We start from the raw sequence: 25,247 nt of genomic DNA, 5'->3' as shown, positions 1-25,247 counted from the left end.
CATAGTAGGTGTTTCTTAAGTAGGATGGGTAAACCCGGTTGTGAGGAGGAGCCGTGAAAAGTTAGTGTATTAGTCCCTTTCTGTTGCTTATAACAAAATACAAGGAACTGGGTAATTTATAAAGAAAACAAGATTTATTGCTTACAGTTTCTGAGGCTGGGAAGACCGAAGTCCATCTGGTGGTGGCAACAGTGACCCAGGGGTCTCACATTGCAAGGTGGTAGAAGCAGAGAGAGCAAAAGGCAGACTCTCTTCTTTTGAAGCCCTCAGAGTCACGCCCCCGGGGACCATTTTTAATCCATTCACTACTGCGAGGTCCTGCAAGCCAATCCCCTCTTCAAGGCCCCACCTTTCAATGACCGTAATAGGATTTCCCACCCTCTTAACAGTCACAGTGGGGGCCAAGTTTCTAATACATAAAACTTGGGGGACACAATTCAAGCTTCAATGAGTTTTGGGGGGTCATAATTCAATCCACTCCAGTTAAGGTAAGGACACATCTTGTCAGTGACAGTGTGGTTTGCCATTGATCCTTGGAGAAGAGTCCACCCCATGTAAGTCAGAGGTCGATGATGAGAGGAGAGTGAGCCCCTTGCCTCTGGCACTATCCCTAGCCCCTCACCGCCATGCTGCCTTGGATAAGGCTGGAACCCCCAGGAAAAGATTTCTACAGCACTCCCCAAGGACAGTGGATTTCTCTCCAGGATCCAGAAGCAGCTCTAGTCCACAGCCAAATTCCAAGGCTCTTGTTGGGGGCCGACAACTGCAGGGTGATGTGGACACAGGCTGGTTTTGCTCTTCCTCTTTTCATCATACAAGGGGCTGCTGTTTCCACCTACTTCACTGTGGAGTACTTTGGGGGGCTGAGATGTGTCTTCCTTGGAAAGTCAAAGTCAAGGACTCTCCTTCCAGCTCCTTGATGGAGTTCTCTGATCTTAATGTCAATCAACAAACGATTACTGAGTGCACTCTCTGTGCCAGGCACTGGAAGTACGAGTACAGAGCTCTCAGTGTTGCGTCAAGGGCCTAAGTTGGGTGGCCCCTCATAGAAGGCGCACTTTGACCCCTCGGTGAAGGTGGCGACTGCCAGGCAATTGTAAAGAATCCTTTTTATCCTTTGCAATCAGTGAGCAATATGTGGCGTGATATTCTTACACCATGAGAGCATCTTGCTCCACAGAAACCTAAACTGATGGTTTTGGTAACTTTGCTTAAATTACTTATTCCATCGGGAGTGGCAAAAGAGTTTCTAATTCTATCATTTTCTCTTCAATTATAAATTAGCACTTCTCTTTAAAGAAAGCCTCCCTTTCCTGCCTTCTTTTTTACCTCCCCTGCTCTCTGTCTCTTCCTCTCTCTCTCTCTGAATCTTTCTCTCTCAGTCTCTTTCTCTTTCAGTCTTTTTGTCTTTCTGTCCCTGACCCACTCAATTTCTTAGTCTCTCTCCTCTCTCTCTCTCTCTCCCTTCCTCCCTCCTTTCTTCTTTCTCCTTGTTCTCATCACTATTAATTCATGCATGCTTAATTTTTCAGTGTGTTACAATCAGTTTTACCATCATTACTCTTTTTGATGCTCCTTCATGCTGGCTTCTGCATCCTTTCATTTATTATCTTCTATCTTCTAGACGCTACACTAGGTTCTGCAGGGAGGGGGAGGCAAGATTAATAAGACATGTACTCTGATCTTGAGACCTTCACAGACTCTTGTTTGTCCCTGTAATACTATTTCATTAGACTTCCAGTGCTTCCTTGCTTTCTGGAAGAATTATCTTTTGATAATGCCAATCTGGTCACAATCCCTACCCTTTGTAGCAAATCCTCCAGTGACTGTCTATCACTTTCCAAAGAAAATCTAAATTTCTAACCTAGAGCTACAAACCTCTCTCCTATCCCTCCCTACAAGGTCTGACTCATGCTTACCTGGCTGGTCTCACCTCGTACTTCAGCCCTTCTTTCTCTATGTTCTCAGGTCACTCCAGCCTCCTTGCAGTTCCTGGGATGGGTCAGGCTTGTTCCAGCCTCTGAACCTTTGCCTATGTTGTTCCCTTCACCATAAAAATGTTTTCCCTGTGATAAGCACCATCTCATCTCTCAGGTCCCTCCTTAAATGTCACCTCCTAGGAGAAGTCTTCCCTGGTTACTCTGTCAAAAATCTTGTTTGTATCACACTATTAGAGTTTCTTCAAAACACTCTTTACTCCCTGCAAGGGTATTGCTTAATTATCTGATGATGAGTTCTTGTCCGATTTCCCCACCAGAATGTAAACTTCTTGAGGAAGCGAGGATCTGTCCCCATCACTTTGTCCCCCAAATTTGGAATAGTGGCTGGTGCATAAGTGACTCTGGTGATGAGAGAGAAGACAAGAGGGTCATCCCCACTCAGAAAGGGCTTCAAGGAGGACTCTCCAGGGGAAGATATACTCAAGTTGCATATTTTAAAAATTAACTTTATAGAGGATAAAAATTAACAGTGATATTTATTTTCCTCCTCAAACTTTCCTGAAATTTTCATATGTTCTAAAATGAGCTAGTAGTAATTTTGTTTGTGGGTGGGGGAAGGGGAAGACATTGTTAAAATGGAAATAATGTGTGCTTATTTTGAAATGCTGAGAAAATTCAGGGGGGAAATTGGCAGGCTGGTTAATGGATACGGCATGACAGCTAGATAGAAAAACATAAGTTCTATGGGTAGACAGTTGATACAGGAACCTACAATTAGCAATGATTTACTGCATGTCATCAAATGACATGGAAATAATTCAGTTTTGCAATGATGCATGTGCTACTTTCCCTGATTAGATCTTCTCACATTGTATACATATATTGAAATACAGCTCTGAATCCCATAAATATGTATAATCAATACATTTCAGTAAAAATTAACTTCAAAAAAAGAAAACTCGGTACAGACAAAAGAACACATACAATAACTTAAGCTGAAGCTTGAATGATGACTAGGGGATAGTTTGTGAAAGGGCAAAGTAATGATTACAGACCGAGGGGGAAAATGAGTGAAGACCACCATGATTTGTTTGGCTGGAGAATTCCAAGAATGGGACTAGCTTACAGAGGGCAGGTGGAAGGATGCTGCGGGAGTTCAGGTTTGAGCACAGTTTCTCAACCTGAGCACTATTGACACTTGCGGCTGGATAATTTCCTGCGGTGGGGGCCTATCCTATACATGATAGAATTGCTAGCAGCTTCTCGGCTACATGCCAGTAGCATACCCCTGGTTTCGAAGACTGAAAATGTATCCAGACATTACCAAATGTCCCCCAGGGAAAAAGTCACACCTGGTCGAGAACCACCATGTTAGAGAAAAGAGAGAGACAAAGAGGCAGATCATTAAGGATATGATACACTAAGAAATTCTATCCTGTGGGCTTTGAGGATCCATTGAAAAGTTTGAAGGAGGGAACTGAGATGGTCAGATTTCTATTTTAGGGAATTTCCTGTGGTTGCAACATCCTTCTCTTTCTCTTGCCCAAATTTGTGTCTTCTTGGTCAAAAGCATTGTCCAATTCCCCCATCCATATAGCAGCTCTTCTGGATACAGGTTTTGTCCAGCAGAATTGAAGGGACTCCAGCTATATCTCCCACCACGAGAAGGTGCAGGGAGCCCAGTAGCTTCACAGAGGCCACTTTCTCTGGAGGGATTATTCTTAGACCTACACCCAGAGGTACCTGGTGACTCATCTTTGAACCCACAGGCCTCCTTGGGTCAACTTCAACCCACTCCTTGACGATGGGGGGAAGCAACGCTGAAACCACACTGGAGATGGATTCTGGACCCACAGGAACCACCTTGTCACGTAAGACATCTATAGGTGTGACCGTGATAAAGAAAAGTGCTCTGCCCTTAACTTACCCAACTAAGACTTTGACTAGTCCCGTATCTTTGGCTGGGGGAAAAACCACCCAATCTTCAGGAATGATTTCCTCTGCCCTTCCTAAGTCAACCTCTAGAGGAGTTACTCACTCAGAGCAAAGAACCAACCCATCACTGAGTCCCCAGGCCATTGGAACTCCCTCCAGGAATGCCTCTGCTACGACCATAGCTCCAGGATTCAGTTACCCCAGGACCAGTTCCACCAAAGGAACTTTTGCCGGGGAAGTGTCTACAGACACACTTACTGTAGAGGCCACAAATGGCCCAATCACTGATAAGTATACTGTCCCCACTGAGACCTCAACAGCGAAAGGCAGCAGCACAGGGACCACCTGGGACACAAAACATCTTTCTGCAACAATCACAGCTCCAACAGACACAGTCACAGATTTGACTGTTTCCAAGGAAAATGTCCCAATCTCCGCATCTCCAGCAGTGACCAGGATGGCTCCTGGCTCAAGTGCTCCAGGAGAGACAAAACCATCATTTGGAATTGTTTCTTCTATCATTCCTGAGATGTCAGCTGTAGAGTCACCAGATTCTAGGGAAGGAACCAGCCTGGGACTGACTCCCTCGAGCAGTGGACATCCCTTCTCCTCTTCTGTACCTGGCTCTGTAGGACACACCAAAATAAGCACCAACATTTCTCTGTTGTCATCTGCTTCATCTCTTGGTGGTGCAGTGTCAGAGATTGGCACATTCTCACACCAGAGAGTCACCTCATCCATGGCCACAGGAACCCCTGAGATCACAGCAAGGACAAGGACTGGTTCAGCTGTCCCTTTGACTATGACACTGAGTAGTTCAGCAACAAGTGCTGAACGAGTCATAAATACAACTCTCTCTCTGGTCCATCCATCTCCATCAGAAGAAGGGACAGCAGGAAGTGTGTTCACCCTCAGTTCCTCCCCTGAGACTACAGACTCACCTAGGATCCCCAGAGCCACGACTTTGGATTCTGAAGGTCCAGGGAGTCCAGGTGCCCTCAGTGTCACCAGTGTTTCAGGAGAGAAAACTATGTCTTCTTTATCTACCACCTCCAGATCAGTGGAGTCTAACGCTCATCTACCCATCAGTCAAGAGACCAAGGACACTTTGCATCCATCTGTTTCTTTACCTATGACTTCTGCTCTTGAAGGAGAAACCAACCTGGCTAGGACCTTGGCTACCACCCCAAGTTTTACCACTCCTGACAACAGGGTGACAAGTCCAACACACATCTCGTCATCCCAGCCAGTGAGGGAGCTCAGAACTGCCAGCAGCACCTCTGTAAGGCAGAGCACCAGCACAGCTGTGCCTGGAACCTCTGACATCCTGAAGTCACCCATTTTCAGCACCCCAGCAGCAGCAGTACGGACCCATGTAGGCACAGTTCAATACCTTAGTGAACCCCAACACTCACGGTGGGCAGAGACAAGTCCTAGTATGGAAACAGAGAGATCCCCAGCATCAACCATTGTGGCAGCCCCTGTCACCACCCCAAAGACCAGCTCCATCAAAGAAACTTCACCCAGAGAAACATCTACAGATACGCTCACCATAGAAGCCACAACTGGTCCAACCACTGATCAGTTTACTCCTCTCACTGAGATCTCAATGACAGGAGGCAGCAGCACAAGGAGAAGCCAGAGTACAACACACCCACTCACCAGAGTTACAGCCTCATCTGAGACATGGACAGATTTGCCTCTGGCCATGAAAAGTGTCCCAATCACTACATTTCCAGCAGTGACCAGGATGGCTGATGACTTGAGTGCTCCAGGAGGGACAAACCCATCATTTGGGATTGTTTCTTCTATCACTCCTGAAACATCATCTATAGGGTCCCCAGATCATAGAGAAGGAACCAGCCTGGATCTAGTTCCATCAAACACTGGACGTCCCTTCTCCTCTTCTGAATCTGGCTCTGAAAGACACACCAAAATAAGCACCAGCATTCCTATGTTATCATCTGGTTCATCTCTTGGTAACAAAGTGTCAGGAGCCAGCACACTCTCACACCAGAGAGTCACCTCATCCATGATCACAGGAACCCCTGAGATCACCGCAAGGACAGTGGCTGGTTCAGCTGTCCCTTTGACGATGAGACTAAGTAGTTCAGCAACAAATGTTGAGAGAGTCATAAATGCAACTTCCTCTCTGGCCCATCCTTCCCTATTAGGAAAAGGGACAGCAGGGAGTGTGCTCACTCTCAGAACATCCCCTGTGACTACAGCCTCATCCAGCATCCACACAGCCAGGACTTTGGCTTCTGAATGGTCAAGGAGTCCTAGCACCCTCAGCTCCTCCAGTGTTTCTGGAGCAAAACCCACGTTTTCTTCATCCACCCCCTCCACCTCAGTGGAGACCAACACCCATCAATCTATCACTGGAGAACACACCAAGGAAACTTTGAATCCATCTGTGTCTCAACCTGAAACCTCCATTTCCCAAGTAAAGACCACCTTAGCCGTCACCTCTGTCCCCACTCCAGGCTTCCCCACCATGAACACCCGGACTACACATTCAGTTCAGTTCTCTACACTCCACCTAGTGAATAAGCCCAGCGTCACAAGCAGTTCTTCAGTTACAAGCTCAATCCGTACAGCTCTTCCCCAAACATCTCACCTTTCCAAGACCTCTTCTTTCACTTCTGAAGCAGCGGTGTCACAGACCAACACAGGGACATTTAATCACTCCTCTGCACTCCAGAACACACCTTGGCCAGAGACTAGTCCCAGACTTGAGTCACGGTTACCTTCTGCACCAACCACTGTGGCAGCCTCGGCCCCTTCTCTCCCTGCTACTGTGGTGGTCTCTGGATTCACCTCTCCAACAGCCAGCTCCACGGAAAGAACTTCTATTAGGGAACCACTGACGGCCATGCCCACAGCAGAGACTGCGAGCAGCTCAGCCACTGTTCATGCTACAGCTTCCACCGATATCACAACCACAAGGAGCTATGTTAGCGAAAGAAGGTTGGTCACAACCCATTTGCCCATTGGACCCACAGCTCCATCTGAGACATCTACAGGTTTTACCCTGGCCAAAAAAAGTGTCTCAATGTCAACATCTCCATCTCAGTCCATGGGTGCTGCTGATATGACCACGCCATTGGTCACTTCCCCCACAATGGGTGAAATCACAGGCTCTACCGTATTCTTCCCTAAGGTTAGGGACATGCCAACTGAGAAAGTGTCAACTTCCTCTTTGGCTCCTGGACCACTAGACACAAGATCTCCTTCATCTCTCTCAGGGACCACATCTTCTATGGGCACTGGGGAGAAAGCAGGGACAAGCTCAACCACTGTGTGGTTCAACCCATCTTCAGAAGGTGAAAAAAGTTCTTCTATTCACACGCCTCCCGCCATGAGCAACAACCCTGCTTCTTTTGATCTGTCTAGTGCAGTAGGTCCCAGGACATCTGCCCTGGATCCCACAACCCCAACCTGGATCTCATTGTCAGCTTTTACCAACATTTTGGAACAGACAAGCCACAGTTCTCCTAAGACTGTTTCCTCCTCAGCAAACCCAGGGGCAGAGCACACCAGCCCAGGAGTGGAGACTGGCTTGGCCAAAACCCCATCAAGAGCATTCACCTCCTCTGAGGCCCAGAGAGAGCCTCGCTGGACATACGCCTCTCCACTGACCGAGGCTCCAGCCCACAGAGGTCAGTCTGCTGGAACCCAAGTTCCTGATCGTGACAGTTCATCCTCATTTTTGAGTAAGGAGCTGCTCCCCCTCCCTTCTTGGAAGTGGGTTTGTTGTCTTTGCGTAGTCATTGCAGATGGTGAGGAATCTTTCTCTTTGTTTCACAAGGTCTCTTACTCACATTGCTTCAGGGCTCTGGCTGCAGGGAGAGACCAGAGCAGCCACTGCTGTTCTGTGTGTGGTTTTCTATTTCACTATAGAACTCACCTGCATATATTCATAGTTATGAGATCAACTATCCACATCATGGTCTGTAACCATTCCTGATGAATACCACAGTTTTTGAAAACTTTTTTATTGTGATAAAATACACATCACATAAAACTTACCGTTTTAATCATTTTAAACTGTAAAATGCAGTGACATTAAGTACTTTCACATTGTTGTACCGTCATGACCCCTATCCATCTCAAGAAATTTTTTATCATCCCAACTGAACTTCTGAATCCATCAAGAAATTATTCCCCATTCTCCCCTCCTCAAGCACCTGGTAACCACAATTCTAATTTCTGTGTTTATGAATGTGACCATTCTAGATACCCCCTATAAGTGGAATCATACAGTGTTTGCCTTTTTGTATCTGACTATTTCACTTAGCATGATGTCTTCAAGGTGACTGCAAAAATGCCACATTGTAGCATGTATCAGAATTTCCTTTATTTTTAAGTCTGTATAATACCCCATCGTAGGTGGTTTTTTTTTATATATTCATACATAGACAGACACTTGGGTTGTTTCCACCTTTTGGCTATTGTGAATAATGCTGCTATGAACATTGGCATACAAATATATTTGAGTCCCTTCTCTCAATTATTTTGGGTATATACCCAGAAGTGAAATTCACATGGTAGAATTTGAAACTACTTCTCAGGTTCCCCTATTCTACCATGCCTTTTGCCATTTTCCCTAATGGGTGGAATGAGCCCATCATGAATATAGGATCCTGAGTTTCCTTCAGTATCCCTGGTTGAAGACCCTTCTCAGTAAGAGAATGTGCACGTAGCCATTGTAGAAGTCATCATATTTGTTCCAGTGCTTCCTTGAGGACTGGAAAGTGGTAAAGATGCTGTGCTTACATCTGAGTCTGGAATGGACTCGGGGAATGTCCAGGAGTCAGCAAGGAAGCAGATTTAGTACCCACACCTGGGACCTCAGAAAAGTCAAAGGTCAAGGTAGACTCTAGGATCATGCAGATTGGAGGAGCTGTAGTCAGTGGTGACTTGACACCAAAGGTCAAGGTAGACTCTAGGATCACGCAGATTGGGGAAGCTGTAGTCAATGGCTCTTTTCTCCAAGATGAATAACCACACCACCTTCTTCAGCTTTTCCAACAGGGACCATTGGGAGTGTAGAACCTTTCAGCCAGACCCCAGGCTCAACAGCACAGAGGCACAGTCGATGGCCACCAAGTGCTTCTACAAAACCCAGATCATCCACTACTAAAACAGGTATGAGTATGCCACATTCTTACTTCCTCTCTCTATTTCAGATTGGGTCTATCCTGGTGAAAGTTTTTTCACTTGTTGATCATGAACAAAATGGATGGTTGCCTTAGTTGAGCTTGTCTCCTGGTAGCTGATGGAAGAGTTGCTGCCACCTTGATTTCTGTCCTCAGTCTCATGAGTTATATGTGAGCAAAATGTATCAATGGGTGATCCTCTCATCCAAACTGAATCTTTGATAAGGGTGGAGAAACTGAAGCTTGCTTTATTCATTTATCAATTAATTCAATAAGTCAGTCATATATGCTGATTTGGTGCTCAATTAATAGTTAGTGAAAGGATACAAATCCCTTCTCACGCTCAGAGGACCTTTCTTGTACCACACTATGTGTTTTATGAAGGCTTCCTCAGTTTACAATTTTAAGATCTCTTTTTTATGGGTAATTCTGTGCTCAATGGGTACTCTGGAAGGCACCCAGCAAGGATTCCTTCTCATGAATAGGACAGAAGTTTCCCGGGGCTTCTTTACATCCTGCAAACTGACAGCCTGGTGTGGTAGACAGAATGCTGGGGATGGAGCAGCAGCTCTAGATTTTGTAAGGTAGGGGAAGATTTCAAGTGCTAATCTATGTCCCATGAGGGAGCAGGAATAGACAGGAGGTCTCCCAATCAACTACCCATTATGGTCTCTGGATTGCCTAGCAGAAGTCCAGAGACATCAACTACTCTGGAAACATTTTCCATGATTGGAAGCTACAAAGTGCTGGTCACATCAGAAACCAACATGGGGGTGGGGATTTCTCTCAAACAGACAGCTACAGGGGCTGCCATCAATAAGGATAAAACTGACCCATCTGCCTTCCAAATGACGATTCCCACTGACTTCACTTCTTCAGCTGGTATCAACGTTTAAGTCATCTTGGGTAGGATTCACTCACCTAAAGGAACCTGGACCCCAGGGGAGAGGTCTATGGACATGATGGTAGGAACATAAATGGCCCCATTATCCACCTGGGACTAGCCTGAGGGATAGATGTATGCTAGAAAGAACCAGACAATCCCATGAACAGTTTCTTCAATCTCTTCTAAGTCAATTCCTAGAGCAACCATAGACTTTGGGGCAGGAGTCAGTACAGAAGTTGTGACTTGGCGAGAGACATCAGCTCTGTCTTCATCCTCTCAGCCAAGTTCTGACAGAGGACCCAAGATTGGCACCAAGGTCCCTGTGGTCTCATCTCCTACTCTTATCACAGGAGCTAACATGTTGTCCACCAGACAGCCACCACAAGCATGGCCTTGGGCACCCATGAGGTCACAGCAAGGGCAGAGGACAGCTAATCTGTTCTTTCTTCTCTGTCTTGGAGCAACAGTGCTACCAACTCAGAAAGAGAGAAAAACGTATTTGCCACTCTGAGTCTTCCATCTCCAGATCCATCAGCAGAAAGGGTAGCAAAGGGTATCCTCAGCAACTCCCCTAGGACCTCAGATATACCCAACGTCAGCAGCCCAACACATATCAGCCTGTCCAATGCTCTGACCTCTGGTCTATCCATGAGTCCCCAAACCACCAGCCTCACCAGGGGTCCTTCTTCTGTCCCCTCTCCCTCTTCAGAGCCTGTCACTCCTTTTCCCATAAGCAGAACATGTGGAGTCAACTCTCAATATAGAGACTTGGTGACTGTGTCAGTATCATCAGGATAGACAACCTGGAGTAGCTCTTCAGACCCCACAGTAAGTGGCCCAGGTAGGAGTATCCTTGTGGTCACTGTCCAGAAGGTAGAAGAGAGTGGAAAGTCCACTCTATCCTCTTTCCACTTCTTCCTCTAGGATTATCACCCCATGGAACATGACCTATGCGGGTTCAACCACCATGGAACTTTCTGATTTGCCTGCGGGAACTACAAGTTCCCCTGGGTTGAGCCAGAGTCTCAGTATTTCAGAGACAACTGCTTTGGTAGGCTCATCAGCTGAGGCTAAGATGGGATCTAGTGATGCTATTAATCACAGAAAAATAGAGTTTGTCCAGCTGTGGAGAAGGAAGAGGTGGGTCCACTCACTCACGTGGAGCCAAAACATTTTCTTCTCTCCCTCTGACCATGAGCCCAGGTAAAGTCACCACCATGTCTGAAATCACCATGAGCAGAATGCCAGCTTATCTACCAACGGCACCCAAAGGGACACCTGTGAAGCCCAACGGTGCTGGGTCAGGGCTCTGAACACCTGTCTCTGCCTCCTCAGACCCATCAAAGGCCTTATCACCACTGACTACAACTCCCCCAATATGGATGATCCCAGAATCTACCTTGACCCTTGACTTTTCTGAGGTCCCAGGTATGGGTACTATGTCTGCTTTCTTGCCGATGCCTGGACATTCCCTGAATGCCATTCCAGGCTCAGATGCAAGCACAGCATCTTTCCCACTTTCCAGTCCTCAAGGAAGCACAGGAACAGATAGGATGACTTCTACAGTGGCCACAAGTACAAGCTCAGTTCGATCAACAGGTCCCACTGAGGTCCTTGAGGGATCTGCCTCCCTGTCCATGGAAGAGCATGAACCCAGAATCCCTACCTCAGGAACAGGAGATCCTAGATGTGCCTCAGGAACACACCTTATCCAGACCCAGTCATGCCATCATCGGCTGTGACACTGACTTCTCCTATATCAAAACTCACAGCTCTCTCTAGCACAGGTCGGGCAGCAAGTTCTGATCCTACTCCCTCTCAGATAAGGCTATCCACTGAAAGAGAAGCTATCCCCTATTCCCCACTGCAGTACATATCTGCCACTTGGTATCTTTCGACTTACATGTCCCCATTTCTCCCCTGCCCCTCCGCCCTTGGTAACCACTGTTCTCTCTCTCTCTCTCCTCTCTCTCTCTCTCTCTCCTCTCTCCCTCCCTCTCTCTCTCTCTCTCTCTCTGTAGGTGTGTGTGTGTTTGTATGTACATATAAACATAATTGATTATACATATCTGTGGGGTACAGAATCGAATGTCAATACCTGTGTGCAATATGTGATGCTCAAATCAGGATAATTTGTATATTCAACATTATACAATGTAATAATTTTTAGTGGCCCTTCACCAATTCCTACCTTACTAACCTCATTCTCCCCCTTTCTCACCTCTGGTAACCTCAGTTCTGTTCTCTCCTTTTGAGAGTTCAATGTATTATTGTGATTATTGTATCTTTTTCTTCGTTTTCATGTATTTGTTTATTTTTTTTAGTTGAATACATGTCTTATTTCTATTTCTGTTCTGCTAATATCACCCAAGTCTTTGTTACTGCTACATAGAAGTACTGCTTATTTATTTTGGGGAGAAAAATATACAGAGCCCCAGTTTCATTCTTTCATAAGTAAATACTAACATCTTTTCTTGAGTAAGGGGTTTATGTACCTAGTTCAGCGCATAATCATTGGCAGTTATCATTACTATTACAGATTACTAGATCAGATTAGTAATCACTGAGAAAACAAGATTGCCAAAGACATCATCTTCACAATAAGAAAAACAAGCCCCAGCTCTTTTTGGCTCAAGACCCCTACCCCATCTGTCCCAAAGCAGGATGAGGGAACATTTTTTCATCCCAGGGAATGAGTTCAAGCTTCCCTTGAGCTCAAAGGAAGTTTGGCTATTTGGAGCTGGGTATAAAAATGTACTCCTCATATCTTCTACCTACATTTTCGTCTGAAATACCAACTGCAAAGAGAGGTAAGAGACCCCCACTGAACACAGTCCTTCCTGCGTCTCTGCCTTCTTGGCCACTTCCTCTGAACAACAAAATTTGACCCCTTCTGGTTTACTATGAAGTTCCCATGGCTCCAGTGTGGAAATAGAAATCAGCTCAGCCTTTTAAAAGATTATTTTACTCCCAGAGACTATAGTCATTGATGTCACAGTCTTAGGGACAATGAAGTGGTCCTAAAGAGACTATTCTTGAAATTCCAGTCTTCCCTTGCCCAGAGGCAATTTTTCTTCCATTTCTTTCTCTGAACTTGTAGCCACTGATTCCTCAGTCGTAACAGTAGTTATGTTGGACTGACCCCTCCCAGGACAGGAACTGTAGCTATAAGCACCAGAGCACACGTGAGAGACTATCTAGTCCATGTGGAAGTCCGATTTTAGTGGATAATACAACTATGCTCAAATGAGGCACTCTCCACTAAGACCTGCAGTTCTGACCTTACCAGCAGTGAGTTCATCAGATCTCATAGTCTGGGGACAACCATAACTCTTCTGGGAGCAAGCAAACAAGTCGAAACAGATTCTTCTCCACATTTTGGTACAAGAATGGCTGAGACACTGGCTTCATCCACCTGACAATAACAAGTTGTCCCAGTCCACACTCATCAGTTGCTATTGTGAACACATCCAGAGCTCCTCCAGGAACTGGACCTTCTTCTCTGGCTTCTCTGTGTCACCTGAGGCCACAGCACCTTTGCCCACATTGCCACAGCTGAGGCCCCCACAAACTTCACCTCAATTCTTTCCTTCCCTGAGGTCACAAGTGGAGAAAGACTTGGCCAGGGTCCATTCTCACCCATGCCATGTAGGCAGCTGTAGACTTGGCTTGGGCACAAAGGACAGCAGAACTTCTTCAGTGGAACTCTTTCCTCAAACTGCTCAATCACAGCTGTCACTAGCTCACACACAGACTCGAGCCATATCTATAGCCCCATGGTGAACCTTACAGCTGTCAGCCCTCTTATGACACCCTTTCTTCATGCCAGTATCTGTAGGGATGTCCTCCAACAGTTGGGACTCTTACCATCAGAAAATCAATCCTGTGCCCTAATCAGTGATTATCCTTCACCTCAGCGTGATCTCAACAGTGGAGGCCAACCTAGCTGTGTCGTTGACTCTCCTTTACCAGAGGACATTACCTTCCTCAGTCCCAGTGCAAAGGCAATGACAAGTTTGGTTTCTTTTTGGATCAGTCCATTCTCCATGGAATAGTCCAGCACTTTGGTGTCCATAATCTCCACAGTTAATGGGTCCCCATTGTCTTCCAGACTCTCAAGTGCAGCAGGGCCTGGCAGCCTGGCCTCCCTCCCTACAAACTCAACTCTAACCCGACATTCAGATTTCACAACAGCTCTGTCCCGGGACTGCATGATCCTCACCAGGAATATCCCCTCTAGCGGTCCATTTTAAACAATATCCACCTGCACAGGTAGAGAGAGTGGTAGGACAGGAAGCTCATCCTTGGTAGTGACCATTTCTGAATCCTTGTCTTATCCAGTTCAGATCTCTGCATCTTGTTTTGCCAAAGCCTCAGCGACAGGTAGCATGACACCTGGAACAGAGACAAACACTGCTGTAGCTTCTTCCTGTTCCATAGCGACATGAAATAAGGACCCATTTGCTTTTAACTTTCATGTATTTAGAATTCCAGCCTTCGTGGAGGAGGAGTAGAAGTAGAGACAAAAGATCTCTATCTAGGACTGAGTTTACTTCCTCTGACAGAATATCTAGCCCAGGCTTTCCTCAGTCAAAGGGTCCTGACATTCCTGGAGGAATCAGAGCCAACTATTCTATCTCCCCTCCTGTGACAGAATCTTCACACATGACTTTACCACACCAGCAGGTCCTTCTAGGGCTACACCAGAGGCTGCCCTGACTCTGGACACCACAACCACAGCTTTCTGGGAAGGGACATCCTTGGCTGTGACTCAGAGCTTCCCACTTTCAGAGATGACCAGTCCCATGAGCAGAGGTCCAGAGACTGTCACAGAGAAGTCCTTCCTCTGAAGAAGGAACCAGATTTCTGTCCTCCCCAATGTCCTTCTCCAGCTTAATTTCACCTTCCTCTCAAGTCCTCATGACACCTGCCTTACAGGACTGATACCCTCCCCGTCATTCACAGGCATTGAATCCCAGAAAACTGCAGCCTCCCTAGGCACTGATACCCCAGAAGGGCCCTCCTGGTCTATGAGCGCTGCCACAGGAGAGAATAGGACTTCTGGGAGGACCTCTGTAGACATCACCACTTCAATGGTCATGGACCAACCACCAAATGCCACCGCATTTGTCATAGCTGAGACTACAGCCACTGCGGAGAACTTCCTTAGTGTAGAACCCATCACCATGCCAGCTCCCGATAACTCCACCCCAGTTACAAGTAAGAACACTGTCCCTGGTTTCCTTTGCATTGGGATTCTGAGCTTGGGTGGATATGGTTGAATAAGAAGAGAGGATTCCTGTCCCGAATCATCTTTCTGGTTCTATTTTTTAAAATTAGAATCTGGTGGCATTTCCAGCACCCTAAAGCACCAATTCAGTACCTCCCAGTCAGAGTCTACCTTTCCCCATCCCAGACTGGAAATGGGCAAGAAAACAGTTGGAAGGATGTGTTGAGGGAAAATAGCATTTCTTGACTGCTCATTTTTTTAGTTACATGCTTTAGCTATTATAATAACTACAACAGTTCTGTGACAGTAAATTCATTTTACATATAAATATTTCACAATGAGTAAAGGCAGAGTTGATTGACGAAGACTTTACTGATTCTAGGAAGAAAGAGGCTCTCAAAAATTCCTATGCTTGATACCAACCGAATCAGCAGTCCCCACAATCTACATTTCTCCATCTGCTATGACTATTTTGAGGGTCTGATTTAATGTAAAAAAAAAAAGACACGTGAGGACATTACTGAGCCAGGATCCAGCGAGAATGCTTTTTATGGCCCCACATCCTGAGGGAAGACAAACACAACAGCATCTTCCTCTTCTCCCTCAGGGACCAGTGAGTCTGTGGCAACCACCACCAGAAAGCCAAGTCAAGGAGGACATGGAGACACCACCTGGTCAATAAGTAACCCTGCGTCTCTTGTGACTGGGGTCAGTCTGGGTATGTACAAGCATCATCTCTATTTCCTTCAAGGTCACCCCGTTTGGGTCCTCTCCCCTCATCTCTGGGGTCAAAACTTGGGTTGTTTAAAGAAGTAAAATGACTAGGTTTGAGACAGGTTGATTTGACTTCTTACCGCTCTTCTCTGAGAACAGGATCTTGTTTTTTTCCCCAGAGATTGTATTAACTGAACACTTCTGTTGCTTCCACTTAGTAATTTATACGATGAATAGCCAATTAATTTAGTAGGAGAAAATGCCACAGGGCCCGTTCTTTCTACACTTTCTCTTGCCCCACGGTGAGGAATCTTTCTAAATCAGAGAACATCACTGAAATCTTTTGTCGACAGGGAGGGCGCAGGTAGACTCGAGATGACACGGGTTGCTTTTACTACAAAAGAAGGGACTGTGGCCTTTGGCTGTGCTAAGTTGGTTAGAAGAATGTGAAAAATTAATTTCCAGAGGGAGCGCCCTTGGAGGGTCGAGCTATCCATACCCCTGTGGCAAGTGGATGTTATTTTCCTGAAGGACAAGGAAGGGGTTCAGAGAGGGGGATAAATATGAAACAATTCCTTGAGCTTGTTAAGAAAAGTGAACAGATATAATGTTGATGGGGGGAGAGGGGAGAGGGAGGGAGGAAAGGAATTGGTAAAGGGACACGAAAATCAACTACATTGTATATTGATAAAATAAAGTAAAAAAACAAACAAACAGAAACAAATACAAATCCTTAAGTGACTTTGCAGTGAACTAAGATTTGAGGGACCTAGAGGAGGCCGGAAGTTGGAAGCTGAAGTTGGTTTGGTAAAGGCAGGCTTCAAAGAGAAAAGTGGATATAGGGTAGGGGCAGCCTCTTGTATGGTTAGAGTCTTGTTTCATAACGTCCTCCCTTGTACAAAAGCCCATTTATATAGGGCATGGAGGAGACTGACCTTCAGGTGATCATTTCTCATGAGCAAGCCAGATGTCAAAGCTCTTATCCCACCATATCTTCGGGGATGGTTCCCTGGTGTCCAGAGGCTTGAAGTGTGAATACAGAAGGGTTAACATTTTCTTTTCTGGGGAAGGATAAAATAGTTTGACTTGAAGTCCCAGGAAGGAGTGAATAATAGTGTCAACCTTCTGTACCTCTTGCATATCTCCTGCCAACTCACAGGCATGTCCACAGGAAACCCAGAAATGACCACAGCTCTCAAAATCATGAGCTCCAAGGAGCCCAGTACCAGCCCAGAGACCAGGTATGCTGTGGGAAATTCTTGGGATACTGCAGAATCAACCATCTCTACGGAGACCACAGTAGAACCAGTCACCTTTCAGTCCACAGCCATAGGGAGTGACAGCACCATCTCCCCTCACCTGCACACAGGAGTCATGTCACCAGCAAAGTCACCACCAGAAGGAACGGCAGCTACAGAAAATGTCTCACTCTTCCCATCCCCATCTGAGGCTTGGACCAACCCCTACTCTGGGACTCCAGAAGGGACTGTGCAGCCATTGGGTACAGTGTCCCCTGTCTTCCTAGAGTCGACAATGTCTAGAGCCACCACCAAGAGCGGTCAGCAAAGTAGCCCAGATCTGACCTCAAAGACAACTGGAATGGATTTCTCCACATGGCTTGGTTCCACTGGAGGGACCAAAGGGGACACACATGTCTCTCTGAGCACATCTTCCACTAGCCTTGGAGACTCTCTGTCCAGCCCAGACTCTGTGACAACCCAGAAGGTAACTATGAGCTCGGTGACAGATAAACCTGAGCTTGGAACCAAGACATGGGTCAGCACCACAGTCATGCCTTCCTCTGTCCTGAGTAAAAAGACAATGGCAGCTGAACTACAGACAAGCAGAGCTATGGAAGAGGCGTATTCATCTGCTAGCACATGGTCACAGCAGATGGCTGGGAGCGACCTCACCTTTGGTGCCTCCCCTGAGGTCACGAACACATTGCACATCACCTCCACAGCGCAAAGCACCTCATTAGTATCTCTGCTATCTGGAGGCCAAGCCATCACCAGCCTCGCCGATGCCTTAGGAGGAAAAAGGAGCCCTTCATCATCTGTCACATTACCTTCAATGGAGCCTAAGACTCTGGTGGCCACCACAAGTGTAGAGACCAGAGACACTGTCTCTTCTCCTGGAGAACTGTCACAGACCTCATCTCCTGCAGGAGTAAGCACCATGGGTGTAACCACAGCTCCCGCTCCAGGTATCACCACCACCACCATGGGTACCAACTCAGTCCTAACTACCACGCCCATACCAGAGGGGAATGAGAGCATTATGGACAGCACCCTGGCCATGGAGACCAGCACTTCTTCCCCAGAGCATCTTCCAACCTGGTCTTCCACAGCTGCACCTGCCCCAGCATCAGGCTCCTGGACTATCACAGACACAGCTTCAGCCTTAGAAGTCACAGGTCCTCCTGAAACAATTTCTACAATGGGGACAACTCCATTCTTAGCATCAAGCACTGAATCAGGCTCTATATCTGCTCCCCATGGCCTTGTGACTGTCATTGGAACTAGTCTGGCCATTCCATCCTCCTATGCTTCATCTGTAGAGACAAAGGCCAGCACAAGTGTGAAAACGTTGAATCCTTCAGACACAACTCCATCTGTGTCCATATCAGCATCTTCTGGTGTCCAGAGGATGAGCACCTCAGTTCCCTACATTTCAAGTACAAGTTGGACTCGGAGTACAACAGAAACAGAATCCTTGCCTGTTTCAGTGGTTTCTACTGACCATCCAAGCACAAAGACTGACCCAAATATCTCCCTGTCCAGTCCTCTGTCTGATTCTCTGTCCCCTCTTGACTGGGCCACTGGGAGATCTTTGTCACCAACCACAATCACTACCTCAGCTCCTCATAGGAGTACATCCCCTCAAGGACTCACTTCGGAGACCATGATCATCCCAGCTACCTCAGAGCTGCCCTCCTCTATAAGAGACATTACAAGTAAGGTCACATCAGCTGCAGTGGTAAGTAGCTCTGGAGTCACTTTCTCAGGGAGGCCCGATCTCACTAGCAAAGAGGCAGAGCAGAGTTCTATCAAGCTTCCCACCATGATTTCTGCAGGTCCAGGGCATATACACAGACCAGCAACAACAACTGTGAGTACAATCCCATACACAGTCCAAACTCCAGATCCAACTCTCCAGGGACATGGGCTGAGGACTCCAACAGCAGAGACCACATCTCCCTCTGATTCCATCTCCACATCTGATTCCTGGAGTAGGAAAGAAGAGTCAACATCAAGCTCATCTTTGATAACTGAAATGATAAATGTGTCTCCTGTCTCGGGAGGAACCATCCAGGAGGTTCCCGACTCTTCTGGTGTATTAAGTACCACAGATGTGCTGGGTATAAGCTTGACCTCTAGGACAACTGTACCCCCAAGTTGGAAAAACAGCCCATATGAGAGAACAACTGCTTCTGAGCCCACCCCAGACAAAGAAGCAATTCACCCTTCTACAAACACAGGGACAACAGTGTGGGCCACAGGTTCTGAACATGATCCTCATTCCACTGTCTCCGCCTACTCAGAGTCATCCAGGGCCACATCCCCAATGGTTACTGCCTTCACCGTAGCAAAAGCCACTGATTTTACATCAGCAACTAACCGGCCAGAGTCCAAAAGGCCTGGAACGGAGCCTGACTCCCACCTGACTACTGAACTGAGGGAATCCACCACTAACACGGACAAGAGCTCAACCACAGAAACGAGCATGGTCTCTTCCTCAGGCTCCATTTCTACTAACAAGGGGTACAGAACAGAAGTCACCTCCTCTGGCAGAATATCCAGCCCATTCCTTGCTCAGTCCACAGAGACAGCAGACAGATCCACAGCAACCATCACCATGCCATCTACTTTCTCTGCCATGACAGAATCTGTAAAAATGACTGTCAACACACGAATGGGTCCTCCTAGGTCTACATCACTAGGTGCACTTACCTGGGATACATCGGCAGTATCTTCCTGGGCAGGAACCCCGCTGGCTGTGACTAAGGGATTTTCACACTCAGAGAAGACCACTCCCTTTAGAAAAGGTCCTGAGGACATATCATGGTTAAGCCCTCCGTCTGTGGAAGAAACCATCTCTTCCTCTTTCCTGGCACCTACCCCTGCCACAATCTCATCTTCTCATACTTTGTTGACATCACAAGGGCACAGTCCATCCTCGACTCTACCTGTGACATCAATTCTACGGCCTGAGACCTCTGGCCTGGTGAAGAACACAGACACAGTGAAGAGAAGCTTAGAATCTGAAACCAGTTTGCCCCCAAGCTTGGGCAGTACATTGGGTGAGACACCACCCAGTTATGAAACTTCCACAGACACACAGGCAATTTATCCTTCCACAAACACATTATTAGCCAATGGGAAGACAACCACTTCTACAAAGAAATCACATTTCTCTGTCCTAGCTAACTCAGATCCATTCAAAGCCTCATCTCCAATAGTTACTGACTCCACCATACAGGCCACTACTATTTCCAAATCTATGACAGGTTCCTCTGAGACTACAAGGATTGAGAGGAAGCCAACATATCCCCTGACTCCTGGACAAAGGGAGACCAGCAACTCCCAGGAGACCATCTCATCCACTGAAATAACTACTGTCCATTCCAAAGTTCCCTCTGCTACTACTACTGGTGTCTCCAAGAAGGAAGTCATATCCACAAGCACATCATTTGTATCTAGCCCTGTCGAGTCCACAGGGTTGCCTTACATCTCTACAGAAATGATCACCATGCTCTCTGCCTCTCCTGTCATGACAGAACCTGCAGAAATGACCATCACCACCCAAACAGGTCCTCCTGTGACGACATCACAGGGTACCCTTACCTTTGGCACATCAACCACAGCCTCCTGGGCAGGTAGTCACCGGACTGTGACGCAGGGATTTCCACAGTCAGAAATGACGACTCTTCTGAGCAGCGGTCCTGAGAATGAGTCACGGACAAGCCCTCCCTCTGTGGATGAGACCAGCTCTGCCTCTTCCATACTGTCTTTACCTTCAGTAACCTCCCCTTCCCCTCTTTCCTCCACATCACCAGAGGGTAGCCCCACCTCTCCTCTTCCTACGACCTCACCTGTCACCTCTGGCTGGGAGAAGACCACAGCTGTGCTTGGCACAAGCCCAGAATCAGGAATCACTTTACCTCCACATACAAATAGCACCTCAGATGAGATATTGGCCACTTCTGAGGCCATCAAAACTTCAGAGGCAATACACCTTTCTGGACACTCAGCAGTGACCAACATGGGGACTGAATCACATTACTCTATCACAGCTGACTCAGAGCCATCTACAGAAACATCTCTAGTGGTTGCCTCCTCTTCAGCAATAAGGAACACCATTGTTTCCACATCAATGCCTGACTCCCTGAATGTTACAAGGATTGAGACTGAATCGGTATCCCCCATGACCTCTAGACTGAGGGAGACCAGCACGTCCCAGGAGAACAGCGCTGGCCTTGACAAAGTTACCTCTGGTACTACTACTGAGGATTCCAGGACAGAATTCATCTCCTCTAGCAGAGCACCCATCCCTGGACCTGCTCATTCCACCAAATCACCAGACATCCCCACTGAAACAATTACCAGTCTTTCAACCTCTCCCAACAAGACAGAATCTCCAGAAATGACCAACACCGACCAAACAGATCCACCCAGGGTCACATCACGGGGCACCCTTACCTTGGACAGACCAACCACAACCTCCTGGGCAGGAACTCACTCGGCTGTGACTCAGAGATTTCCACACTCAGAGATGACCACTCTTCTGAGCAGTGGTCCTGAGAGTGTGTCACGGACAAGCCCTCCCTCTGTGGAGGAAACCAGTTCTGTCTCTTCCATGCTGTCTCTGTCTGACATGACCCAACCTTCTCCTGTTTCCTCCACATTACCAGAGAGTAGTCCCTCCCCACCTCTTTCTGTGACTTCACTTCTCACCTCTGGCCTGGACAAGACCACAGCCATGCTAGGCACAAAACCAGAATCAGGATCCAGTTCACCTCCAAGTGTAATTAGTACCTCAGATGAGATTCTGGCCACCAAAACTTCAGAGATAACATACCTTTCTGGAAACTCTGCAGTGACCAATGCAGGGACCACCAGTTCTGGACATGAATCACATTACTCTGTCACAGCTGGCTCAGAGCCATCTACAGAGATATCTCCAATGGTTACCTCTTCTGCAATGAGGAACCCCCTTGTTCCCATATCAATGCCTGACACCCTGGAGGTTACAAGGATGGAATTGGAGTCAACGTCCTCTGTGACCTCTAGACTGAGGGAAACTAGTACCTCCCAGGAGTCCAGCTCATCCACAGAGACAAGCACTGGCCTTTACAAAGTGACCACTGTTACTACTACCGAGGATTCCAGGACAGAATTCATCTCCCCTAGCAGAACCTCCATCCCTGGACCTGCTCATTCCACCAAGTCACCAGACATCCCCATTGAAACAATCACCAGTCTCTCTACCATCGCCAGCAAGACAGAATCTGCAGAAACGACCATGACCAGCCAAACAGGTCCTCCTGTGACTACATCACAGGGTACCCTTACCTTGAACGCATCAAGCACAACCTCCCGGACAGGCACTCACTCAGCTGTGACTCAGGGATTTCCAGACTCAGGGATGACCACTCTTATGAGCAATGGTCCTGAGAGGATGTCATGGGCAGCTCCTCCCTCTGTGGAGGAGACCAGCTCTCCCTCCTCCCTGCTGTCTTTACATGCGGTAACCTCATCCGCCACTGTTTCCTCCACATCACCAGAGGGCAGCCCCTCCTCTCCTCTTCCTGTGACTTCACTTGTCACCTCTGGCCTGGAGAAGAGCACAGACATTTCGGGCACAAGCTTGGAACCTATGACCAGGCTACCTCCGGATACGGACAGAACTTCGGATAAGATACTGGCCACTTCTAAAGATACTACAGACACACAGGAAATTTATCCTTCCATGAAAACAACAGTGACCAGTGTGGAGACCACCAGTTCTGAACATGAATTACATTCGTCTGTCTCAGCTAATTCACTGCCTTCCAATGCTACATCTGCAGTGGTTACTACTTCCACCGTAGTAGCCACCATTGTTTCCACATCAATGTCGGGCTTCTCAGAAACTACAGGGACTGAGATACAGTCGACATCTTCCCTGAACTCTGTGCTGAAAGAGACCAGCAACCCACAAAAGACAAGCACATCCACTGACACAAACACTGTCTTTGTCAAAGTCTCAACCGGTCCTACTACTGACAGTGCCAGGACAGAATTCATCTCCGCTACCGGAACATCCACCCCTGGACCTTCTCAGTCCACAGTGTTGCCAGACATCTTCACAGAAACCATCACAGCACTTCCTGCCTCCCCTATCATGACAGAATCTTCAGAAATGACCATCACCATGAAAACAGGTCTTCCTGGAGCTACAACACAGGGTACCGTTACCCTGGACACATCACCCACAGCCTCCCGGGCAGGTACTCACCTGACTGTGACCCGGAGATTTCCACACACAGAAATGACGACTCTTCTGAGCAGCAGTCCTGAGAATGAGTCACGGACAAGCCCTCCCTCTGTGGATGAGACCGGCTCTGCCTCTTCCATACTGTCTTTACCTGCAGTAACCTCCCCTTCCCCTCTTTCCTCCACATCACCAGAGGGTAGCCCCACCTCTCCTCTTCCTATGACCTCACCTGTCACCGCTGGCTGGGAGAAGACCACAGCTGTGCTTGGCACAAGCCCAGAATCAGGAGTCAGTTCACCTCCACAGACAAATAGCACCTCAGATGAGATATTGGCCACTTCTGAGGCCATCAAAACTTCAGAGGCAATACACCTTTCTGGACACTCAGCAGTGACCAATACAATGATCACCGGTTCTGGACATAAATCACATTACACTGTCACAGCTGACTCAGAACCATCTACAGAGATATCTCCAACGGTTACCTCTTCTGCAATGAGGAACCCCACCATTTACACATCAATGCCTGACTCCCTCGACGTTACAAGGATGCAGTTGGAATCAACACCCTCAGTGACCTCTAGACTGAGGGAGACCAGCACATCTACAGAGACAAGCACTGACCTGTACAAAGGTACCTCTGGTACTACTGCTACTGAGGATTCCAGGACAGAATTCATCTCCTCTAGCAGAACATCCATCCCTGGACCTGCTCAGTCTGCAATACCTCAACACATCTCCGTGGAAACTATTACCAGTCTCTCTACTTCCCCCATCATGACAGAATCTGCAGAAATGACCATCACCAACCCAACAGGTCCTATTGGGACTACATCTCATGAAACCCTTAACTTGGACACTTCAAGCACAGCCTCTTGGGCCGGAACCCACTCAAGTGTGACTCAGAGATTTTCACACTCAGAGATGACCACTCTTATGAGCAAAGATCCTAAAGACAGGTCATGGAAAAGCCCTCCCTCTGTGGAAGAAATCAGCTCTCCTTCCCCAAAAACTATTCTTGTCACAACCTCACCATCTCCTGTTACTCCCACATTACAAGGACACAGTACTTCCTCCCTTGTTTCTAGGACCCCAGGTCTCCCCTATGGACCAATGAAAACCACGGACATGTTGAGTACAAGCTTAGGATCTGTGACCAGTTCACCTGTAAATTTTAGCAACATTTCACATGAGATACTAGTCACTTCAGATGCCACTACAGATACAGAGACAATTTATCCTCATGTAAACACAGCAGTGACCAAAGTGGAGGCTACAAGTTCAGCATATGAATCCCATTCTACTGTCACAATTGACCCAGAGTCATCTAAAGCCACATCTAAAGTGGTTACTGGCTCCACCATGGGAGACACAACAGTTTCCATATTAATGCCTAGATCCTCTGTGACTACAGGAATTGAAGCTGAGACAACCTCCTCCCTGACTCCTGGACTGAGGGAGACCAGTACCTCCCAGGAGACCAGCTCATCCACAGAGACAAGCACTGTCCTTTACAATGGGCCCAATAATGCCACTAGTGAGGTCTCCAGCACAAGCGTCATCTCCTCTAGCATGACATCTATTGGTGATCCTCCTCAGTCTGCAATATCTCCAGACATCTTCACAGAAATGACCACCAGGCTCTCTACCTCCCCAGTTATGAAGGAATCTGCAGAAATGACAGCCACTACCCCAACAGGTCCTCCTGGGGCTACATTGCCTGAAACCCTTGCCTTGGACACATCGGGCACAACCTCCTGGGCAGGAACCCACTCAGATGGAACTCAGAGATTGCCACACTCAGATATAACCACTGTTATTAGCAGAGGTCCTGAGGATGGGTCATGGACGAGCCCTCCCACTGTAGAAGAAACCAGCTCTCCCTCTTCCCAGCCATCTCT

At 47.3% G+C, this 25,247-nt stretch overlaps 1 protein-coding gene across 1 annotated transcript in view; it reads left to right on the top strand.

Moving 5' to 3' along the window:
- The first annotated feature begins 17,028 nt into the window (after positions 1 to 17,028).
- LOC134387552 (mucin-16-like) overlaps positions 17,029 to 25,247 on the top strand; it is an 87,307-nt gene continuing 79,088 nt past the window's right edge. Inside the window, exons 1-2 of the mRNA XM_063109997.1 lie at positions 17,029 to 20,704; positions 23,201 to 23,359. Of these exons, the coding sequence (XP_062966067.1) occupies positions 17,029 to 20,704; positions 23,201 to 23,359 (3,835 nt within the window). The remainder of the gene's footprint in view (positions 20,705 to 23,200; positions 23,360 to 25,247) is intronic.

This window comes from Cynocephalus volans, chromosome 10 (assembly GCF_027409185.1).
Source record: "Cynocephalus volans isolate mCynVol1 chromosome 10, mCynVol1.pri, whole genome shotgun sequence".
In the NCBI taxonomy this organism is placed as follows: domain Eukaryota; kingdom Metazoa; phylum Chordata; class Mammalia; order Dermoptera; family Cynocephalidae; genus Cynocephalus; species Cynocephalus volans.
Note: the sequence above shows the minus strand (reverse complement) of the source record. Positions and strands in the feature narration are given on the sequence as shown.